The following is a 19044-nucleotide window of genomic DNA, read 5'->3' on the forward strand; positions in this document are numbered from 1 at the left end:
GTTCACTGCTGGATTTTATTATCAAAAAACAATTATTGAGGCATACTTTTTGATGCATGCTCTGATGCTACTTTCTGCACCTTTGGCTCTCAGACCCTAACCTTGGGGAAAAGCAGCAGATTATGCCTTTGATGAGGATTTCATTGATTCATTTGAAAGTTCTGCTCTTCATCATTGCAGATAGACCATTTGGGTTAGCGGGAGGAAGTTTGGAATTTTAGGTCATGGTGTCGCGGTGTGAGGGAGGGAAGGATTCTCACTGGCGTTTGGTAGGTCCCCGTGTTGGCAGCCCTGTCTCTAGACTGGCTGGTTGTCTCATTTCACAGCCACTGTGGAGTTTGGGGAGAACACTTGCTATTTTCTCTCAGGGACTCAACCTGTTCTTCCATAGAATGGCTCTCAGTCGACCTTGAGTTTCGTGTCTTCCCTGGGGCATGTGGCCAGCACAGACATGTTATTTGGCCAGCACGGACATGTATTTTGGAAGACACATGCTCTGTGGCTTTCTAGTGTACAAATTTACACCAAAAATAGTTTAAGTGTTCCGCAGGGGCACTAGTGATGCTCTAGTCTTTTTTTCCCTCTCATTTCTACAGCACATTACTCATTGAGGGTCTGTTGTTAGAAAGATTCTACCTTGGAATCAGGAACCATTCTCAGTTTAAGTTTCGCCCCTATGCTCCCGTCTTCTGCCCCTGCTGTAAACAGCCATGGTAGAGACTTGAGGGAGTCAGTGACACATCAGCTGCTCTGACATGAGTGAGGAATCAGCAGGGGGCAGAGTAATTGGAGTCTGGCAAACGGAACCCACTGGTGAAATCGTGCTGGCATCACAGAGAGAGGCGAAGCTCAGAAACTTGACAAAACTACAAATGCACAGGGCCCAGCAAAAGCAGCTCCTTCCTATGCCTGTTGCCAAGAGGGAATAAAGCTGCCTTTTAGAGACAGGATGTGTGAGTGTTTCTACCACAGGTGCTGGGCAACTTGATCTCTGGCTCTAGAGAGCCTAGAATCCCAGAGCTCATCGCTGTTAATATGGCACAGACTTCCCACACAGGTATGATTATTATACACATGTTAATATTGACACAAACATCATATATGTGTGTCACAACAGAGTTCATATATTCAACACAGATTTATGTTCCGGTAGACCCAAAAAACATAAGTATACAAAACCTGTTTGTAATAGACAGCATATGTGTTAAGTATGCATGCATAGTAACCATACATATGTTAATTTATTACAATAAATATAAATTCACAAAAACCATATTTCTACATTTGCAGATAGTATGCATATTAAACACTCATGTATGTTAACCACACACCCATGTCAGTGCAGCCATGTATATTCAGGTCTAATCAGAACTCTGAGTAATTAAGTGACTTTCTCAGTGTCACATAACAAGGTGTAGAAAAATGGCCAGTAGTGTGTGAGTAAATGACATTTTAAAATTGAATAAGAAATAAGCCCTGAGACACACCCACTGATGGCAGGTGGATGGGTGGGCGTGACTAAGATGAGCAAGTGTGTGGTGGAGAAACAGGAGAGAAAGATAATCAGAATAGTTTGTGCACAATGAAGAGAGGAAGAGCTGGAAATTTAAGCATGGCGAGGAACAGCCTGATGTGCGTAGCCTGCACTGCCACCTGAGGCCATGGTGAAGTTCCTGCCTGTGTTGTCCCTGAGGGTCATGTCTGAGTCCATGGCCTTGCAGCAGCAGGGGCCTGTGTCTATGTCTATAGCCCATGTTATCACCAAAGGCCAGGCTGACATCGCTGATCTGGGCTGCTGCCTGGGGGCCACCTTAATATCCCAGGGCTACACCGAGCTGGCCATGTTCTCACCAGCTGGCCCCACCCAATGCTGGTCATGCAATAGTGTGAGGGTGAGTGTGAGAAATATGTCTTCCAGCCGCTTGCTGCTGTTGAATGGTTATTTAATATTGAACTATTATTTTAGTAACGTCAGCGGTTATTCCTTAACCAGCCTTATGCTCAAACAGAGAAGCCAGGATCTATTTAATTAGCTTATACCACAGTGCTGTGCAGTAATTACTCCATCCTAAACCGCTGTGCTAGTATAGCTTATTCACATCCAGCTCGTCCACATTATACTTGCTTTTAAATAATATCCTAGGCCCAATTCATTTCTCTTGATATTTCCCACTCTTTGCTCATGGCTCCATCCTCCCCCATTCCTTCCTTTTTCTCCTCCCCTCACTGGACCAGGATGTCACACCCTATTCTCTGTTATTGCTCAGCATCAGTTAGTTGGTTTTTATTGGCAAGAAAGAGAACAAATGGTGACACGTTTACACAGACTTGAAACTGGAGATACTTAGAATAAACATCATAAAGCAACGTCCGACTGATCCAGAGAGAGGGTAGAGGAGTCAGCATTTGAATGAACAAGGGTGAACTGCGCACAGTCCACAAAAACATCATGCCAACACGTTGCCGCAACAGACAGGAGAGCTGTCCCCTTCCAGTTACAGGACTTGGGAGAGCCAGCCCTTACCATGGATAAGCAGCACAGTAGACCTGGCACTGGTGGCAGAGGCCATCAAGAGCCAGGCCCAAGGGCGCAAGTGCAGGAGAGCTGGTAGGCTCAAATCCAGAGCATTGAGTTGTTGCATTCCAGTCTCTACTCCATCTATGAACTGCTGGAGCAAGAAGGAGGGGACAGTTCTGCAGAACCAAAGGTGCGGGATCTGCCTGGACACGGGGCAACTGCAATATATCATATAGGAGCCTTGGTGAGGGTCAGGTACTGACCTTGGTGAGGGTCAGGTACTGACCGATAGGGCAGCAGAAGCTAGAGGCCCCAGTTAGAGCAATGATTCACTGCAACGAACATTAGTGAGAAAAGATATTTAGGTGAAAGGGCATACTGTGTGACACACACAGCAAGATGTGTTTTTTTTTTAATTTTTTTTACTTTTTGTTTTCTTTTGGGAGGGAAGATGCGAGGGCAGAAGGCAGATATGGAGGGATGGGAGAGATGAATATACCGGGGTGCATGATGTAAATCTCACAAAGAATTAACAAAAAGTTTAACAGAAAGAAAGAAAGAAAGAAAGAAAGAAAGAAAGAAAGAAAGAAAAAAAAAACCCAGAGTGATACAATAGTACTTTAACAACTGCAAAAACCTTCAGATGCAATTTACCACAGGAAAAGTACAGCAAGGCAAGTGACGATCCTGTGTAAGAAAGCGGGGAACATGAGTTTATTAGGAGCACTGCACAGCGACGCTTTATGTTACAACAAGAATGAGTGGGCGGGGGCAGAGTACAAGTGTCTCTAACATATGCAGCGCACAGGGCAACCGGTGTATAAAAGACACACGTACAAGTGACTGAAGCGTTGCACAGGGGCTTATTAGTAAAACTCAATGAACTTCTACTATAGAGAGTCCTACTCCCACTCACGGCAGTTGAGAGGTTCCTTCATACATCTCCTGTGTGGCTTACAGTAGAAGAACAGAGGATATGTTCCCATCTAAGTTGGGATTTTTTTAGAAAACGTGGTGAAAATGGTAAGCTCTTTTTCAGTTGTTAAATCTATTTACAGCAACATACCCCAGGGGAAACCTCAGCAAGGGAAGTGGTGATTTACACTGAGGAAGCAGGTCTCATGAGTTTACTACAGGAGCTCTGCACAAAGACATTTGGGCAATCAATTCTGACTTCTTCTGAAAAAAAAAAAACAGTTGGCAGAGTTTGTTATATTTTTGTTCTACTTTCAAAATTTCCTCATTGGCTTGTTCGTTAACTGTGTCTATTTCATTTTGCACTTCATAAATGTGTTCAATTGCTTCTTGTTGTTCTTTTTCTTCTTTACGCAGGCTAGGAGAGGCTGACTTGTTCTCCAATGTTGGAGCAGGAGCCTGTTTGGATTTCTTGGGCTGAGGCAGGAACATAGACTGCAGTTTCAGGGCCAGGGCCTGAGGGAGGTGGCCTGAAGGCAGAGGATAGAGACCTGATGTTCACAGCAGGAAGAAACTCGCGGGCCCTTTTCTGATAGTTTTGGCTTTTAAAATATTTTCTATCCTCTCTCCCTTTCTGACATGTGGCACTCCATCCACCATGTGTCTGACACTGTGCCTTCTGAAGCAGAAAGCCTGCTTACCCTTTTTTTTTCTTCCATTTTTCTCCTCTGTGAGATTGCTGAGATTTACACTTTGCCTGCACTGAGAACTTTTCTATATGCTTGAATAGATTGTCCGTGATTGAAGCATATCCTTAAATTATTTTAATAATGACAATAAGAACCCCAGGGATAGAGCCCGATATGTACAGCATCAGAGCTCTGGGATAACAATGCTGATGCAGAGGCACAACAAGAAAGTCTGTGTTGGGTTGTCCTTGTAAGAGAGTCATTAGGAGCAGCTGTCAAGGCTCCTAACCACCTCCTTCTAGACTGAACCTGTGAAAGAAATGTGATGACAGATATTCAGGGAACAATATTGTGGAGGATGAAGGGAAGAGCTGCGTACGATCACCTCTCACTCGATACTTCTTTCATTACCTAGCCATTATTTTAATGCTACAGTTTCCCTGGTACTGCTCTTTCCCAGCACTCCTGTCCTGAGTGGATAAGACGCCTATGTCATAAAAGTGTCATCTCAGCCTAGATCCCAAGTCATGCGGTTTTCTGAATCAATTCTTCATGATCACAGAGAGGCCAAAGCAGGGACAGTCGTTACCACAGCCATCTGAAATGTCTAAATTCTGTCTCATGGTGTACATTGCTGTTTCCCATGGGCTCCTTGTCTTCCACTTACTGTAGTAACCTCAAGTAGGAGCACGGAGGCCAGCAGATCACATCCTACCCCTTGTGCCATGCCCTTCACATCCTCTGGCTCGCTTTGAGCACCCTTGTTGATTCTGGACTGAACCATTCTGCCATATGCACACACTTTCTGGGAGCTTGGGATATCTCAAAGGGTTTGGTGGAATTCATGGGAAACCTCAGAATCAGGCCATTACCACAGACCCTGACACTGTGTGGGAACGACATGGCTTCCTGATGGCCCTTTCCCTTCTACGTTAGTCTGTACCCTGATATCCATCTGCTGCTTGTAAAAATGAGCATTCCTGTATTCTAGGATATTTAAATCTTAGTTCCTACTTGGTGGAACCATTCAGGAAGATTTAGGTGGTATAGTCTTGCTAACGGAAGTATATTATTGAAAGTGAGTCTTGAGATAAAAGCTTTTGCCATTTTCAGTTTGTTCAATCTCATTCATGCTTTCTGCTGCAACGTGAGGAATGTCAGTTTTATGTTTTGGTTGTCATTCTTTCCCAGCATGATGGACTCTGTTCCTCTGGAATAGTAAGGGGGAAAATAAAGCCTTTCTTCTATAAGCTTTCTTCTATAAGTCATGGTGTTTTGTCTTAGTAACAGAAAATTAACAAACACACCTCCATCCCTAACTTACCATCAGGCCTTCTGCTTCTTGTACCTGTACATGGCAGAGGCACCTATTACGAGCAGCAGTTTGTGTCCAAGGAGCACAGCTACCAGGACGTTAGTGGTATCTGATGTCTTCAGTTCTGAAATCAAAGAGTAGGAGGAAAAATTAGGAAAGACACATGGAGCGCATCCTCGGCGGTTTTCTCTTGGCTCATCTGTGGACTTGTAAAGCTATGCAAGATCTGGGGATTCTGAATGTGTTCTCAGCTCCAGTTCAGGGCATCAGGCAGAAGCAGAAGACATGACAACAAGGTTCCCGTTTCTCCATTGGCTCTACCTCAGGCCAACAACCTGTCCTTCTAAAGAAAGTGGTTAATAATTTGTAGTCAGTGTCCCATGGCATGTGATTTATGAACAAAAGTTCACACAAAGAAGATGAACATTCAAACCGACCCCATTGAAAGACTGAGAACCTGTTCAAAATGTCAAGGAATTAGAGAATTAGGCATGTTTCAGGTCCAGAGCTATGTCAGGGAATCAGAGAATTAGGCGTGTTTCAGGTCCAGAGCTATGTCAGGGAATCAGAGAATTAGGCATGTTTCAGGTCCAGAGCTATGTCAGGGAATCAGAGAATTAGGAGTGTTTCAGGTCCAGAGCTATGTCAGGGAATCAGAGAATTAGGCGTGTTTCAGGTCCAGAGCTTTGTCAGAGAATCAGAGAATTAGGCGTGTTTCAGGTCCAGAGCTATGTCAGGGAATTAGAAAATTAGGCGTGTTTCAGGTCCAGAGCTTTGTCAGTTATCCTGGGTCATGTTCAAGAAGATATGATTACAGGAAATGGATACATTAATCAAAGAAGATGCAGACTCTAAAAAGTTTCTAGCACAAATCATCTAAGAAATTTGGGATAACGTGAAAAGAGTAAACCAAGAACAATAGGAATAGAAGAAGAAAATGATGACCAGCCCAAAGTTCCATAAAATGTCTTCAACAAAATCATAGAAGAAAAATTCTCTAACCTAAAGAAGGAGATGCCTATACATGTAAAAGAAGACTACAAAACACCAAATTTATTGGACCAAAATAGAAAATCCTCCTGCCACATAATAATCAAAACACTAGCCATTCAGAACAAAGAAAGAATACTGAAAGCTGTAGGGATGAGGGCCAATAACATATAAAGGTAAACCTATTAGACTTCTCAACAGAGGTTTTAAAGGCCCAAAGATCCCGCAGAGATATCTTACAGACCCTAAGAGACCACAGATGCCAGCCCAGACTACTATTACCATAATTTGAGAAAACAAGACTCCATGACAAAACCAAAATTAAACAATATATTTCCACTAACTGATCCCTGTGGAGGATACTAGAAGTAAAATTTCAACACAAAAAGGGTAACTACACCAAACAACAACAACAAGAACAGCAACAGCAACCCTTAGGAAATAAATAATTTTGAACCACTGAAAACAAAAGAAGGGAAACACACACTTAGACTACCACCACCAATATCAAAATTACAGAACCCAACAACCATTGGTCACTAAAATCTCTCAGCATCAATGGAATCAATTTCCTAATGAAAAGGCACATGCTAATAGAGTGGATGTGAAAACAGGGTCAATCATTCTGCTGCATAGAAGAAATGCACCTCAGCTACAAAGGTAGATATTACCTCATACTAAAAGGCTGGGAAAAGGTTTTCTAAGCAAACAGACCCAAGGAAGAAGCATGAGTAGCTATTCTAATATCGAGTAAAATAGACTTCCAGGCAAAATTAATCAAAAGAGAAGGGAAAAGGCACTTCATACTCATTAAAGGAAAATCTACCATGATTATGTCTCAATTCTGAACATCCATGCCCCAAACACAAGAGCACCCACAGTTGTAAAAGAAACATTACAAAACATTACTGAAGCTTAAATTGCACATTGACCACCACACACCCCTCTCACATCAATGAACTCGTCCAAAAAAAGACAGAAACCAACCAGAAATAATGAAACTAATCGACATTATGACTCAAATGGACTTAAAAGACATCTGCAGAACATTTCACCCAAACACAAAAGACTATATCTTCTTCTCAGTATCACACAGAACCTTCTCCAAATTTGATCATATGCTTGATCAACAAATTGAAATAACCCCTTGTATCTTATCAGACCAAAATGGATTAAAGCTGGAACTCATCAACAGAAGAAACAAGAGAAAGCCTATAAACTCATGGAAACTGAAAAACTCTACACAATGACCACTGGTCAGGGAATGAATGAATAAATAAATAAAATACTGTTTAGAATTCAATGAAAATGAAGGAACAACATACCCAAACGTATAGGACACAATGAAAGCAGTGCTAAGAGGAAATTTTATAGCACTAAGCGCCTTCATAAATAAATTGGAGAGATCACATAGTACCAACTTTATAGCACATCTCGAAGATCTAGAACAAAAAGAAGCAAACACACCAAAGAGGAAAAGACAGCAGGAAATAAACTCAAAGATGAAATCAATAACTTAGAAACAAATACATCAATGCAAAGATTTGACAAAACTAAAAGCTGGTTCTTTGAGAAAATCAACAACATAGATAAACCCTTAGCCAAACTAACTAAAATCCAGAGAGTTAATATCCAAATTAACAAAGTCAGAAATGAAAAAGGGTCATAACAATAGATACAATAAGTCCAAAAAATCATTAGGTCTTACTTAAAAAGCCTATATTCCACAAAACTAGAAAATCTAAATCAAGTGAAGAGTTTTCTTGATAGATTCCATTTACCAAAGTTAAATCAAGATCAAATTAACAATGTAAATAGTTCTATAACCCTTACGGAAATAGAAGTAGTCATTGAAATCTCTCAATACAACAGTACATCCCATCACCAGAGGGCTTTAATGCAGAATTCTACTGTACTTTAAAAGAAGATCTAATACCAATATTCTTCAAACTATTCCACAAAATAGAAACTGAAGGAACATAGCAAAACTCATTCTGTGAAGCTACAGTCACCTTGATACCTAAGCCACAAAAGATTCAGCCAAGAAAGAAAATGTCACACCAATCTTCCTCATGAACATTGATGCCAAAATACTCAATAAAATACCTGCAAACTGAATCCATGGGCACATAAAAAAATATCCTCCGTGGGATAGAGCCAACCCTGACACTATCAAGGATACTCTGCTATACTTTCAGACAGGGAGCCTAGCATACTTTCACCTGGCAAATTGAACAGATGTTGAGATTCACAGCAAAACATTAGGTGGAATAGGGGCAGCATTGTGGGAAAGTGGGGGAAGGACAGAAGGACCCAGGAGGTACAAGAACTCCACAAGAAGACCAATGAAATAAATTAACCTGCCACCGATGGGGCTTGCAGAGATTGAAGCTCCAACCAAGGACCATGCATGGGCTGGACCTAGGCCCCTTACACAGGAGTAGGCAATTGACAGCTTAGTCTTCATATGGGTCCTCTAGTAAAGGGAACAGGGGTTCTTCATATGGGTCCTCTAAGGGACCCTCTAGGCAACAGGGGCTGTCTCTGGCCTGGACTGTGCTGCGTGAGTATTGTTCACTTCCTTCTGTCTAGGCCACTTTGCCAGGTGACAAGGAAGAGGTTGTGCTCAGTACTGATGTGACCTCATGTGCTGAGGTGGGTTGATGGGGGCCTGCCCTTTTCTGAGGAGTAGGAGAGGAGGAATAGGGAAAGGGGGGAGGGTGTGAAAAGGGAGGAGAAAAGTGAGTCAGATACAATCAGGATGTATGTTTAATAAAAATTAACAATTAAACAAGCATAAGATTGATGGGTATTAATGGAAAAAATTTACTGAATGTGATAATGATATTGGTTTGGATGAAAATATCCTTATATATTTGATCACTCACTGTGGACTGTGTTTACACTTTATGAGCACACATGACAGAGACATCATGGGGTGTAATTGTACAGCATCTACATAGTTCTTACTGTAAGGGACCCTGTGCTTTCTCATCTTTACTGTTTTAACAGGTGTGTACATAGAAAATTAGGCGAACCAGTGTTTATCCTGCAGAATTGCTCACAAGGAGGAGTGTATGCCAAGGAACCTAGGTTTTTCAAAAGGCATTTGAGCTGAGGGCCCCTCTTATTGTTTCACAAAAGGGAAATAAAACATATTCATATAAATGCATGTCTATGTAACTCAAGATCCTAAGGTAGTAGTAAGTTGAGGAGAAATACTTCTCTAGAAAATTGGTCTTATACTCTGTGTATTGCTGTGCTCCTGGGGACATTGCTTTTCCTTTCTTTCGTTAGACCAGACTACATGGTCTCAGGGCAAGAACGCAACATCCCAATTCTTTTTCTGTTGCTAGATTCCCTGATTGCAAAACTACTGACTCATAAGGTGGTTGAAGAAGGGCAAGAGATCGCAGCTAAACTGAAAACTTTATGTAGTAGTAGTGCGTTCATGGTCACATGTATACATGTGTATGTGTGTATGTATGTGATATATATTATAAACATACATAATATACTATATGTACCAATTCTTTCAAAGGTGTTAGAAAGGAGGCTCCTCTCATAAGACCTCACACTCAGCTGTGTCCCTAAGCCACTGAGAAACTACAGGACTTCAGTAGGACTGTTGAAGTTGAACTCCAGTGAGCTCACAAATGTTTATGTAAAAATCTAAAATGACATGGAGTCAAAGAAGATATTGAAAAGGAAAGATATGAACTTGAGGATGTAACAAATGTTAGGTTAAAAAAAAGGAGAAGAATGAAGAGACTAGGGTTGGACGAAGTCTTTTTTTTTTTCTTTCGGATTTATTCTATGATGTGAAAACATCAGTGGAAAGATGTATTAGACCTTTGAGAAGTTGGGAATGAAATTTGACTTAAACATTTTACTTTGTAGTTGTCAGGATTACCCTACCATTAACATGACTGCTACCTTTACATAAAAGCGGCCAAATTTACACACAGCCAAGAAGGTGGAGTGGAGACCTCACCAGACATTGTGGCAGTACCTTGCTCCGTATGATGTGCCATGGTTACCACAGTATGGGTTTTAATAACTGTTGCCTGTCCATCATGCTCAACCAGGCATGTGAACAACATGTCCTTCTCATGGGCAGACATGGTCACCAAGAGCCAGCTGGTCCGGCTGTAGGTTCCATCCTTGTTTTCTGTGAGTGTAGAAGCCACTTCTGCCTGGGACATATTTCCGTTCTTTAGCCAGGTCAACTGAAGGCTCAAAGGATAGAAATTCTTCACCTGGCAGGTGACATTTACCAGATTCCATATCATTGTTGGCTGCTGGCTGATCTCTACCATGGGCAAAACTGCAACAGCACAAGCAGAACGTGAGGCAGAGGGAACTGAGGTGCAGACAGACCCCAAAACAGAGTCTGGGGTGATGAGGACTCACCCCTGATGCAAATGTGGTCATGGGGACAGATGGAGTGTTTGTTCCAGATTAGAGCCAGCACTAAGCACAGCTCCTGACTTTCAGAAGCTCAGGCAGTGATGGGGTGAGGATTCTAATAAGTAAAATTAATAAGCATAACGCCTGTGTACACCAGGAAAAAATGAATGCCTAAAAATGCTGTGCATGAGTTGTGTGGATCATAATTAGTATAGTTTTAATTTCTTCTGTTAAAATAAGTACAATTTCCTTCAGGTGCTCATCATAGTCTATGACACCCTCTGTGCGATATACATGAATATTTGTGGGGAACTGTGGATAAACCAATCTGACTGGATGTGAGCTTGCTCTGGGATTCCGAGACATCTACCTCGAATGATGTCAGACAAGTTGGCAGTTCCACGGAGAAGTCCTCCTCGCAAGCTGGCATGGGAAACTTCACAGACAACCTGAGAATGGACATCCTCAGGGCTCAGCACCATCTGGGCTATGCTGAAGATATTGTAGGAGGGGCTTTCTCCTTCAGGGTTCACAATTGTTTTGAAGGGAGAGAGCTCATTTCCATTTTTGAACCACTTCAGTGAGATGTTCCGAGGGGAGAATCCATGGGACCTGCATGTGAAGGTCACTGTCTGCCCAGGTGCAGCTCTGGCTGCAGGACCCGAGACCACAGGAGGAGATGGTTTAGCTGTAAACGAGCATGCAGACAAGGATGTGATTGTGATGGCCAGTACTAATAGGGTAACATTATGAAGAACCTTCCTAGACAATGTCGCAATTGTCATGGTTTACTGTGGTGCTTGGGATTAATACCAGAGCTTCAGTCACACCAAAGTCCTTCTTTCCTCCCATGTCACCCCTATGTTCCAGGCATAGATGGTAACTGCTCATCCTCCTCAAAGTTTTTTCCTCCAGGTTTTGTCTTGGTCCCTTTTGTGGTATCCTTTGTTTTGTGTTCCCAGAGGTTAGCAGAGATGCCCAGGGGAAACTGAGGAAGGGCAAGGCTAGCTGCAACTGTAGCTCTAGTCAACGAAGAGTTACAAATGTATTTAATAATTAATATAATTTACTCCTGCTAGCCTCCTCACGAAACCTTGACAACTTAAGGTAAATGTTTCTAGATTTACATCTACTATAATCCAGTGTTGGGATCTGTTTTCTGGAGTGCTTAGCAGAAGCAGGCCAGAGGACTTACAACCTTGGCAAACTCTCACACAGCCTTGAGGACTTAGCAAGATACTTCTGTTGGTTAAGAAAGCTTATTATTAATTCCAGGTATGGATGTGGAGCTTGATATAACTCTTTTACCTAAAATTTGAAAAAAATCCTAAGCATATAGATAACTAAAGCAATTGTTAGCATTTGTTTCTGTTCCAAGAATCCTCTGGTTCACATGTATGTATACTGTATAAAAGGTGTGAGAGAAATAAACTCGGGGCTACAGTATTTACTGTTAGTCCTCCTGAATACTTGTGTTTTTTCTTATCTCTTTTGCTATATCTTGTCTATCTTTTCCTATGTCTTTTTTATTTCTCCAGCCTCACACCACGTATGTAGTTACTGGCTGATATTGTTCCGAGTGACCTCTGGCATCCCAGAAAATAAAATACATGGCTGAAGTGCCACAAAGCTGGAACCCTTCCTGAGTGCTCCAGTTGTGTTTCCTTCCTGCCTTCCTTGCTTCCCTTCTATCTTTCTTTCTTTTGTTCTACCTATCCGCCATTATGTCTAATCTGTATCAAATCATAAATTTAAAACTGAGAGCCCAACGGCCTGCATCTCCAAATATGGGCTTCACGTGGACTTAATTTTAGATTTAAAACAAACAAATAAATAAACAAGCAAACGAGATTACCTTCTGTGAAGGAGGTAGAATAGGTTCATTTTCTAATTGTTAATCTCAAAGGACACAAAGGAAAGCCTGCTGAGTAGACAGAAATAGTCTCCTCTCCTAAAAACACCCTGGGTCTCCTCCCTGAGAGGTAGTTCTTTTGGCTTTAGGTAGTTGTGTTCAGCAGGCTGGGCCCTGATATTCTGAAGCATAAGGAGCTGTCATCCCTCAGCTTGGTGTCTTAACCAGCTCTATCAAGGGAATAATCATGTATCAATTGTTGCCTCAAAGCATGCATTTGATATGTCAGATGCTAGTATACCCATATGGCAACAAGTAAAGGAACATGGACCTAGGGTTTTCCTGTTTTCCATAGAATTCCAAAAAATAGCCAGGTGAAGACCCACCAGCCCCGCTGTGACTTCTTTGATATCTAAGTTCTAGAGAGGGAAAGTGTAGAGTCCAAGGTCACTTGGCCCCTTAGTCACACAGCTCACATGAAATATTTTACACAAGGCAACACAGCTCCCATGAACTATTTCACACAAGTCAGCATTTTCTTTAAGAACGTTATATGACTTCACCCCTTTAGTACAGCCAGTCTACTCACTGTGCTAACGGAAGGGGTACCATGTGAGGCCTCCGTGTGGAAGGTCTTATCCTGGGCACATGTTATGGAGTAGCAGTGCTGGGATGCATAGCCAAGCATTTAGATTCCTTTCTTTCTCCTGCAATTCTGGTGTTCCTAATGACCCTGACATCACCAGCCAAGAATATGTACATTTTTCCTCCCTCATCAAGGATCACCTACCAGGGACCTATGGCTGTCATCATCACAAAACTGAAAACTGGGGATTCCATAGAGAATAAAAGTTTCCCACCCCATGGATTCCTGATGCCAGCCTCTCATCAGTTCTCTAGGTTGCCATCACAGTCTAGAAAAGTGTGCACAGGAGCCAACTTCTACAGAAGAGGAAACTGAGGGTCAGATTTAGTGAGTCATCCAAAAATTTAAAACCATGACATGCCCCCTGGTTTGTTTGTTTGTTTGTTTGTTTGTTTGTTTTGGCATGCTGTTGTGTGAGGTGCTATGCAGAGTGGCCAGCATTTCTCTCTGAAAGCTCTCTGACTATCACGATCCCACAAACAAGGACACTGAGGTTGAAACAGAATCTTGGACACTGTTTTGACCTGTTGAAGAAATCGGAGGTGAAGACAGCAATAAAGTACTCACCAAGCACATACAACTCGGTGCCTCCCCCAGACTGAAGCTCCTTCCCATAATCTGTTAAGTCCCTCTGGAACTTCACACAGTAGTAGGTGCCAGCATCAGCAGGTGTGACATCACTGATGCGGATGGAAAAGTCCAGGTTGTTTCTCTTTGTAGCATCTGTAACATTTGTGACTCTGGGGAAATGCTCTCCTGTGAAACTATATATAAGCTGCCGATTTGAGCCTACACCCTTGAACCACCTTATGGGCCCCGTAGGGAGTGGAGTGGTGATAGTGCAGTTCAGAGTGGCTGAGTCTCCAGCAGAGACAGAAACCGACTTCTCAGGCTGAATCACCTTCAGATCCCGCCCAGTTGCTCCTGTAGGAAAACGTCAGTTAGTGCAGATCCTGATGGGAACCCACGGGTTTGTGATCTAACACTGTTACTTACTAGAGCTCAGTGTGCATGTGATTACCTTTCCTCTTACTTGGGCCTCTTAACACAATAATGTATCACAGATGAGTCAACTGAATCATGGAGATACTAGAAACTTGGCAGGATTGTGACTGAACCCTTAATTTTGTTTGGAATTCTCACGTTTCATCCAGTATCTGTCTGGTGTTTGTTGTCTGTGCGCATGGAATATGTTAGTTCTGTTACAATAGAATTGGGTGTGAAAATGACCATAAAACCACCTTTATGCAGATTACAGAGGTTCTTAAAGAGGAAATTAATGGATGGAATAGAATAGATAGAACTACAACAACAAGAACAACAACAGCAACCCTTAGGAATTAATAATTTTGAACCACTGAAAACAAAAGAAGGGAAACACACACTTAGACTACCTAATCTGTGTCAAGTCATAAATTTAAAACTGAGAGCCCAACGGCCTGCATCTCCAAATATGGGCTTCACGTGGACTTAATTTTAGATTTAAAACAAACAAATAAATAAACAAGCAAACGAGATTACCTTCTGTGAAGGAGGTAGAATAGGTTCATTTTCTAATTGTTAATCTCAAAGGACACAGAGGAAAGCCTGCTGAGTAGACAGAAATAGTCTCCTTTCTGAAAAGCACACATATTTATGGACAATTGGGAGGAAAACAGTGTGCCCTGTAGATGCCTTTTGTTGAGCTTATCACAATTTACCTGTCTTGCAGGCAAAATCTGACAAAAGTCATGCATATTTGTATTTATATATAGGTGATTCCTTCTCAAATGACCATCCAACCAAGAGGGTTAACATGTGTGATTTGAAGTCTTGCTATGTAAACATTAGCACACTTAATGTCCCTAGAGACTCAGAGTTCTATAGCCAGTCACCATTTATTAGGAGTTTCTGGCTGTGCTGACACTGCCCAAATTCAGTGAAAAAACTTTGGTGGGATTAAGATCAGAGTGCATGTGGATGCAGAAGTCACATGGGTTAAAGGGAAAGTTTATCTCACACCCAGCAGGTGATCAAATTATGATCTTTATCAAATGCTCATCGACTCCCCCTTTGAAGGGACTCTGGCCAGCTGGAGCATGGCAGGCATGGCTCAAGTAGGCTCTGCCCTTCTCAACTCCTTCTACTTTGCTAAAAATCCCTTAGATTACACTCCTAAAGCTGGCCACAGTAGTCTGTTCCCTCACCTGATCACTTTCTCTTCCTGAGGTTGACTGCCATTTCCAGCTATCAGAAGCCCCACCTGTCTCACATAATTAACACACCTAATCAAAATTAAACACTTAATCCTAACACAGTGTTCCTCAACTATTAAAATAAACTGTCATTTTCCTCTGAGCCATGTCTGTCTCCTCTCTATACAGAGGCAGTCTTTTGTTCTCTGGGACAAATACAGGCCCTCCTTTTCCCTTGTCCCCTTCCCCTTCTCTGTCACCCTTTCTCTCCTGTCTTTGTCTCTTGTTCCCTGCCCTCTGTTTGTATGGGGTGAATGACTCTCCCTTTGCCTGTGAACTTGCTATTAGTGTTCTTGAGCTGATGATATTTTTTTCTAATACCCTTCCATAATAACTGCATTAAAAACTTCACCCTAGAAAGATGAAAATAAAGTAGAATCCCAGTTGTAAGTATGCATGCACAAATTGTACTTATCAGTGGCCTTGTTACAAGTTTCGGGATCACATCCTCGTTCTGTCTCATCATTTGGGTGCAGGAAAAGCTATACAGAAACAGTAAACTGTGTCTCCGGCTTGTTCCCACTGAAGGAGCAGAAGCCTCTGTACTCTGACTTCCTCCTTTCTCCTAGCGAGCCTTTCACTAAGTTGGACAGTGGTGTTCACGGTACAATCAGGACAATAATCACTTCCTCCATAGGGCTAATTATAGAGAGCACATGACCACGAGAAGCACAGAGCTGTTGTTGACACAGTGTGTCATTAAGGTAGAGTTCTGAGTGAAGCAGAGAAATTTCTGGCCCCAGGAATGGTTTTAGAGCAGACCTGTGCAATATGAAAGCTTTCCCTGAGATGACAGTTGAACAGGGCTTTGCTTTGGTTATGTATTAGGGACCCTGGGTCTCCTCCCTGAGAGTGAGTTCTTTTGGCTTTAGGTAGTTGTGTTCAGCAGGCTGGGCCCTGATATTCTGAAGCATAAGCAGCTGTCATCCCTCAGCTTGGTGTCTTAACCAGCTCCATCAAGGGAATAATCATGTATCAATTGCTGCCTCAAAGCATGCATTTGATATTTTAGATGCCAGTATACCCATATGGCAACAAGTAAAGGAACATGAACCTAGGGTTTTCCTGTTTTCCATAGAATTCCAAAAAATAGCCAGGTGAAGACCCACCAGCCCCGCTGTGGCTTCTTTGATATCTAAGTTCTAGAGAGGGAAAGTGTAGAGTCCAAGGTCACTTGGCCCCTTAGTCACACAGCTCACATGAAATATTTTACACAAGGCAACACAGCTCCCATGAACTATTTCACACAAGTCAGCAGTTTCTTTAAGAATGTTACATGACTTCACCCCTTTAGTACAGCCAGTCTACGCACTGTGCTAACAGATGGGGTACCATGTGAGGCCTCCATGTGGAAGGTCTTGTCCTGGGCACATGTTATGGAGTAGCAGTGCTGGGATGCATAGCCAAGCATTTAGATTCCTTCCTTTCTCCTGCAGTTCCGGTGTTCCTAATGACCCTGACATCACCAGCCAAGAATATGGACATTTTTCCTCCCTCATCCAGGATCCTCTACTAGGGACCTATGGCTGTCATCATCACAAAACTGAAAACTGGGGATTCCATAGAGAATAACAGTTTCCCACCCCATGGATTCCTGATGCCAGACTCTCATCAGTTCTCTAGGTAGCCATCGCAGTCTGGAAAAGTGTGCACAGGAGCCAGCTACCTCAGAAGAGGAAACTGAGGGTCAGATTTAGTGAGTCATCCAAAGTTTTAAAACCATGACATGCCCCCTGGTTTGTTTGTTTGTTTGTTTGTTTGTTTTGGCATGCTGTTGTGTGAGGTGCTGTGCAGAGTGGCCAGCATTTCTCTCTGAAAGCTCTCTGACTACCGCGATCCCACAAACAAGGACACTGAGGCTGAAACAGAATCTTGGACACTGTTTTGACCTGTTGAAGAAATCAGAGGTGAAGACAGCAATAAAGTACTCACCAAGCACATACAACTCGGTGCCTCCCCCAGACTGAAACTCCTTCCCATACTCTGATAAGTCTATCTTGAACTTCACACAGTAGTAGGTGCCAGCATCAGCAGGTGTGACATCACTGATGCGGATGGAAAAGTCCAGGTTGGTTCTCTTTGTTGTATCTGCAACATCTGTGACTCTGGGGAAATGCCTTCCTGTAAAACTATATATAAGCTGCCGATTTGACCCTGTACCCTTGAACCACCTTATGGGCCCAATAGGGATCAGAGCGGTCATAGTGCAGTTCAGAGTGGCTGAGTCTCCAGCAGAGACAGAAACCGACTTCTCAGGCTGAATCACCTTCAGCTCCTGCTCAGCTGCTCCTGTAGGAAACATCAGTTAGTGCTCATCCTGATGGGAACCCACAGGTTTGTGATCTATCACTGTTACTTACTAGAGCTCAGTGTGCATGTGATCACCGTTCCCCTCACTTGGGCCACTTAACACAACAGTGTAGCACAGATGAGTCAACTGAATCACAGAGACACTGGAACCTTGGCAGGATTGTGACTGAACCCTTAATTTTGTTTGGAATTCTCACGTTTCATCCAGTATCTGTCTGGTGTTTGTTGTCTGTGCGCATGGAATATCTTAGTTCTGTTACAATAGAATTGGGTGTGAAAATGACCATAAAACCACCTTTATGCAGATTACAGAGGTTCTTAAAGAGGAAAGTAATGGATGGAATAGAACAGACAGAACTACGAAAAATTATCTTGACTGAAGTAACTCAGACCCAGAAAGACAAGTATAGCGTGTACTCACTTGTATGTTCAGAAATTCAAACTTGGCGAGAGAATGCAGCAAACATGGGTCACAGATCCCCATCTCAAAGGATTCCATCTTTTTTTCTTGCACATTGTATGGTCAGTCACCTGAGCGCATTGCCCTGTGTCCCCTCTCTTCCCTCTTACTGTTTTCTTAGTTACTCTGACCCCCATAACTCTGACAGTTCTGACCCCTTCTTGCCTGGACATTTGTGATCTGGAAAGGCTGCACTGTACTTCACTCACTTACTACACTACTGCACGGAGGCTACACAAACTCACTTAAATATGAAAAAAGCAAAAGGAAGGCATGGAAAACACTAAAGAAAGCCAAGAGTCTAATTAGCAAAATAAGAACACCACACAGAAAGAAATTCTAAGAAGGAAACAAATGATTTTGGGGGAATTAAGGCTTATGGTAACTTAGAAGTTTACAGGGTCTACAGAGGCCTTAAGAATTTTATGAAAAAATTACAAACATAGAAATGGAAACAATAATGTCACTGAGTCAGCAGTTCAGGGGTAGTGGGCAAATAAAGACATTAAATAATTTAGAGTGTAGGAGCAAGATTTTTGAAAATAATGTTGTCAAACATCTTCCCAGTTTGATAAAACACAAGAACTGTAAATCCAACATGATGAATTAATTCAATGTGATACAAACACAGAGAGAATCAAACCAGCACACAGTAGAACTCAACTGAGAAAAGCTGAGTCGTAATAGAAGGCTGAAAGGAAATGA

General features: G+C 42.3%; 2 protein-coding genes across 4 annotated transcripts in view; both read right to left on the reverse strand.

Annotated features, from left to right (window-relative positions):
• Positions 1-19044, reverse strand: part of LOC311605453 (immunoglobulin gamma-1 heavy chain-like) — a 100977-nt gene that overhangs the window by 40051 nt on the left and 41882 nt on the right. For all 3 annotated transcript variants that reach the window (XM_084795977.1, XM_084795975.1, XM_084795976.1), the window contains exons 3-4: positions 17502-17858; positions 13903-14259 (exon numbers count right to left, since the gene is read on the reverse strand). In XM_084795977.1, coding sequence (XP_084652103.1) covers positions 13903-14259; positions 17502-17858 — 714 coding nt within the window. The remainder of the gene's footprint in view (positions 1-13902; positions 14260-17501; positions 17859-19044) is intronic.
• Positions 489-11107, reverse strand: LOC311605456 (signal-regulatory protein beta-1-like). The gene is made up of 3 exons (XM_084795980.1): positions 10422-11107; positions 5447-5561; positions 489-4431 (listed from the first exon to the last, which is right to left on the reverse strand). Exons 1-2 carry the CDS (start codon positions 10744-10746, stop codon positions 5449-5451), a joined length of 438 nt encoding a protein of 145 aa, XP_084652106.1. The 5' UTR covers positions 10747-11107; the 3' UTR covers positions 489-4431; positions 5447-5448.

Source organism: Acomys minous (assembly GCF_964271855.1).
Source record: "Acomys minous genome assembly, chromosome: 9".
NCBI lineage: Eukaryota > Metazoa > Chordata > Mammalia > Rodentia > Muridae > Acomys > Acomys minous.

Excerpts from the sequence above, each read along its gene's own strand:
- LOC311605456 (XM_084795980.1), bottom strand. The coding sequence starts at position 10,746 with ATGGTAGAGATCAGCCAGCAGCCAACAATGATATGGAATCTGGTAAAT. Across the intron at positions 5,562-10,421 it reads AGGTACTGCCACAATGTCTG|AACTGAAGACATCAGATACC; the intron begins GTGAGGTCTCCA and ends CTTTGATTTCAG.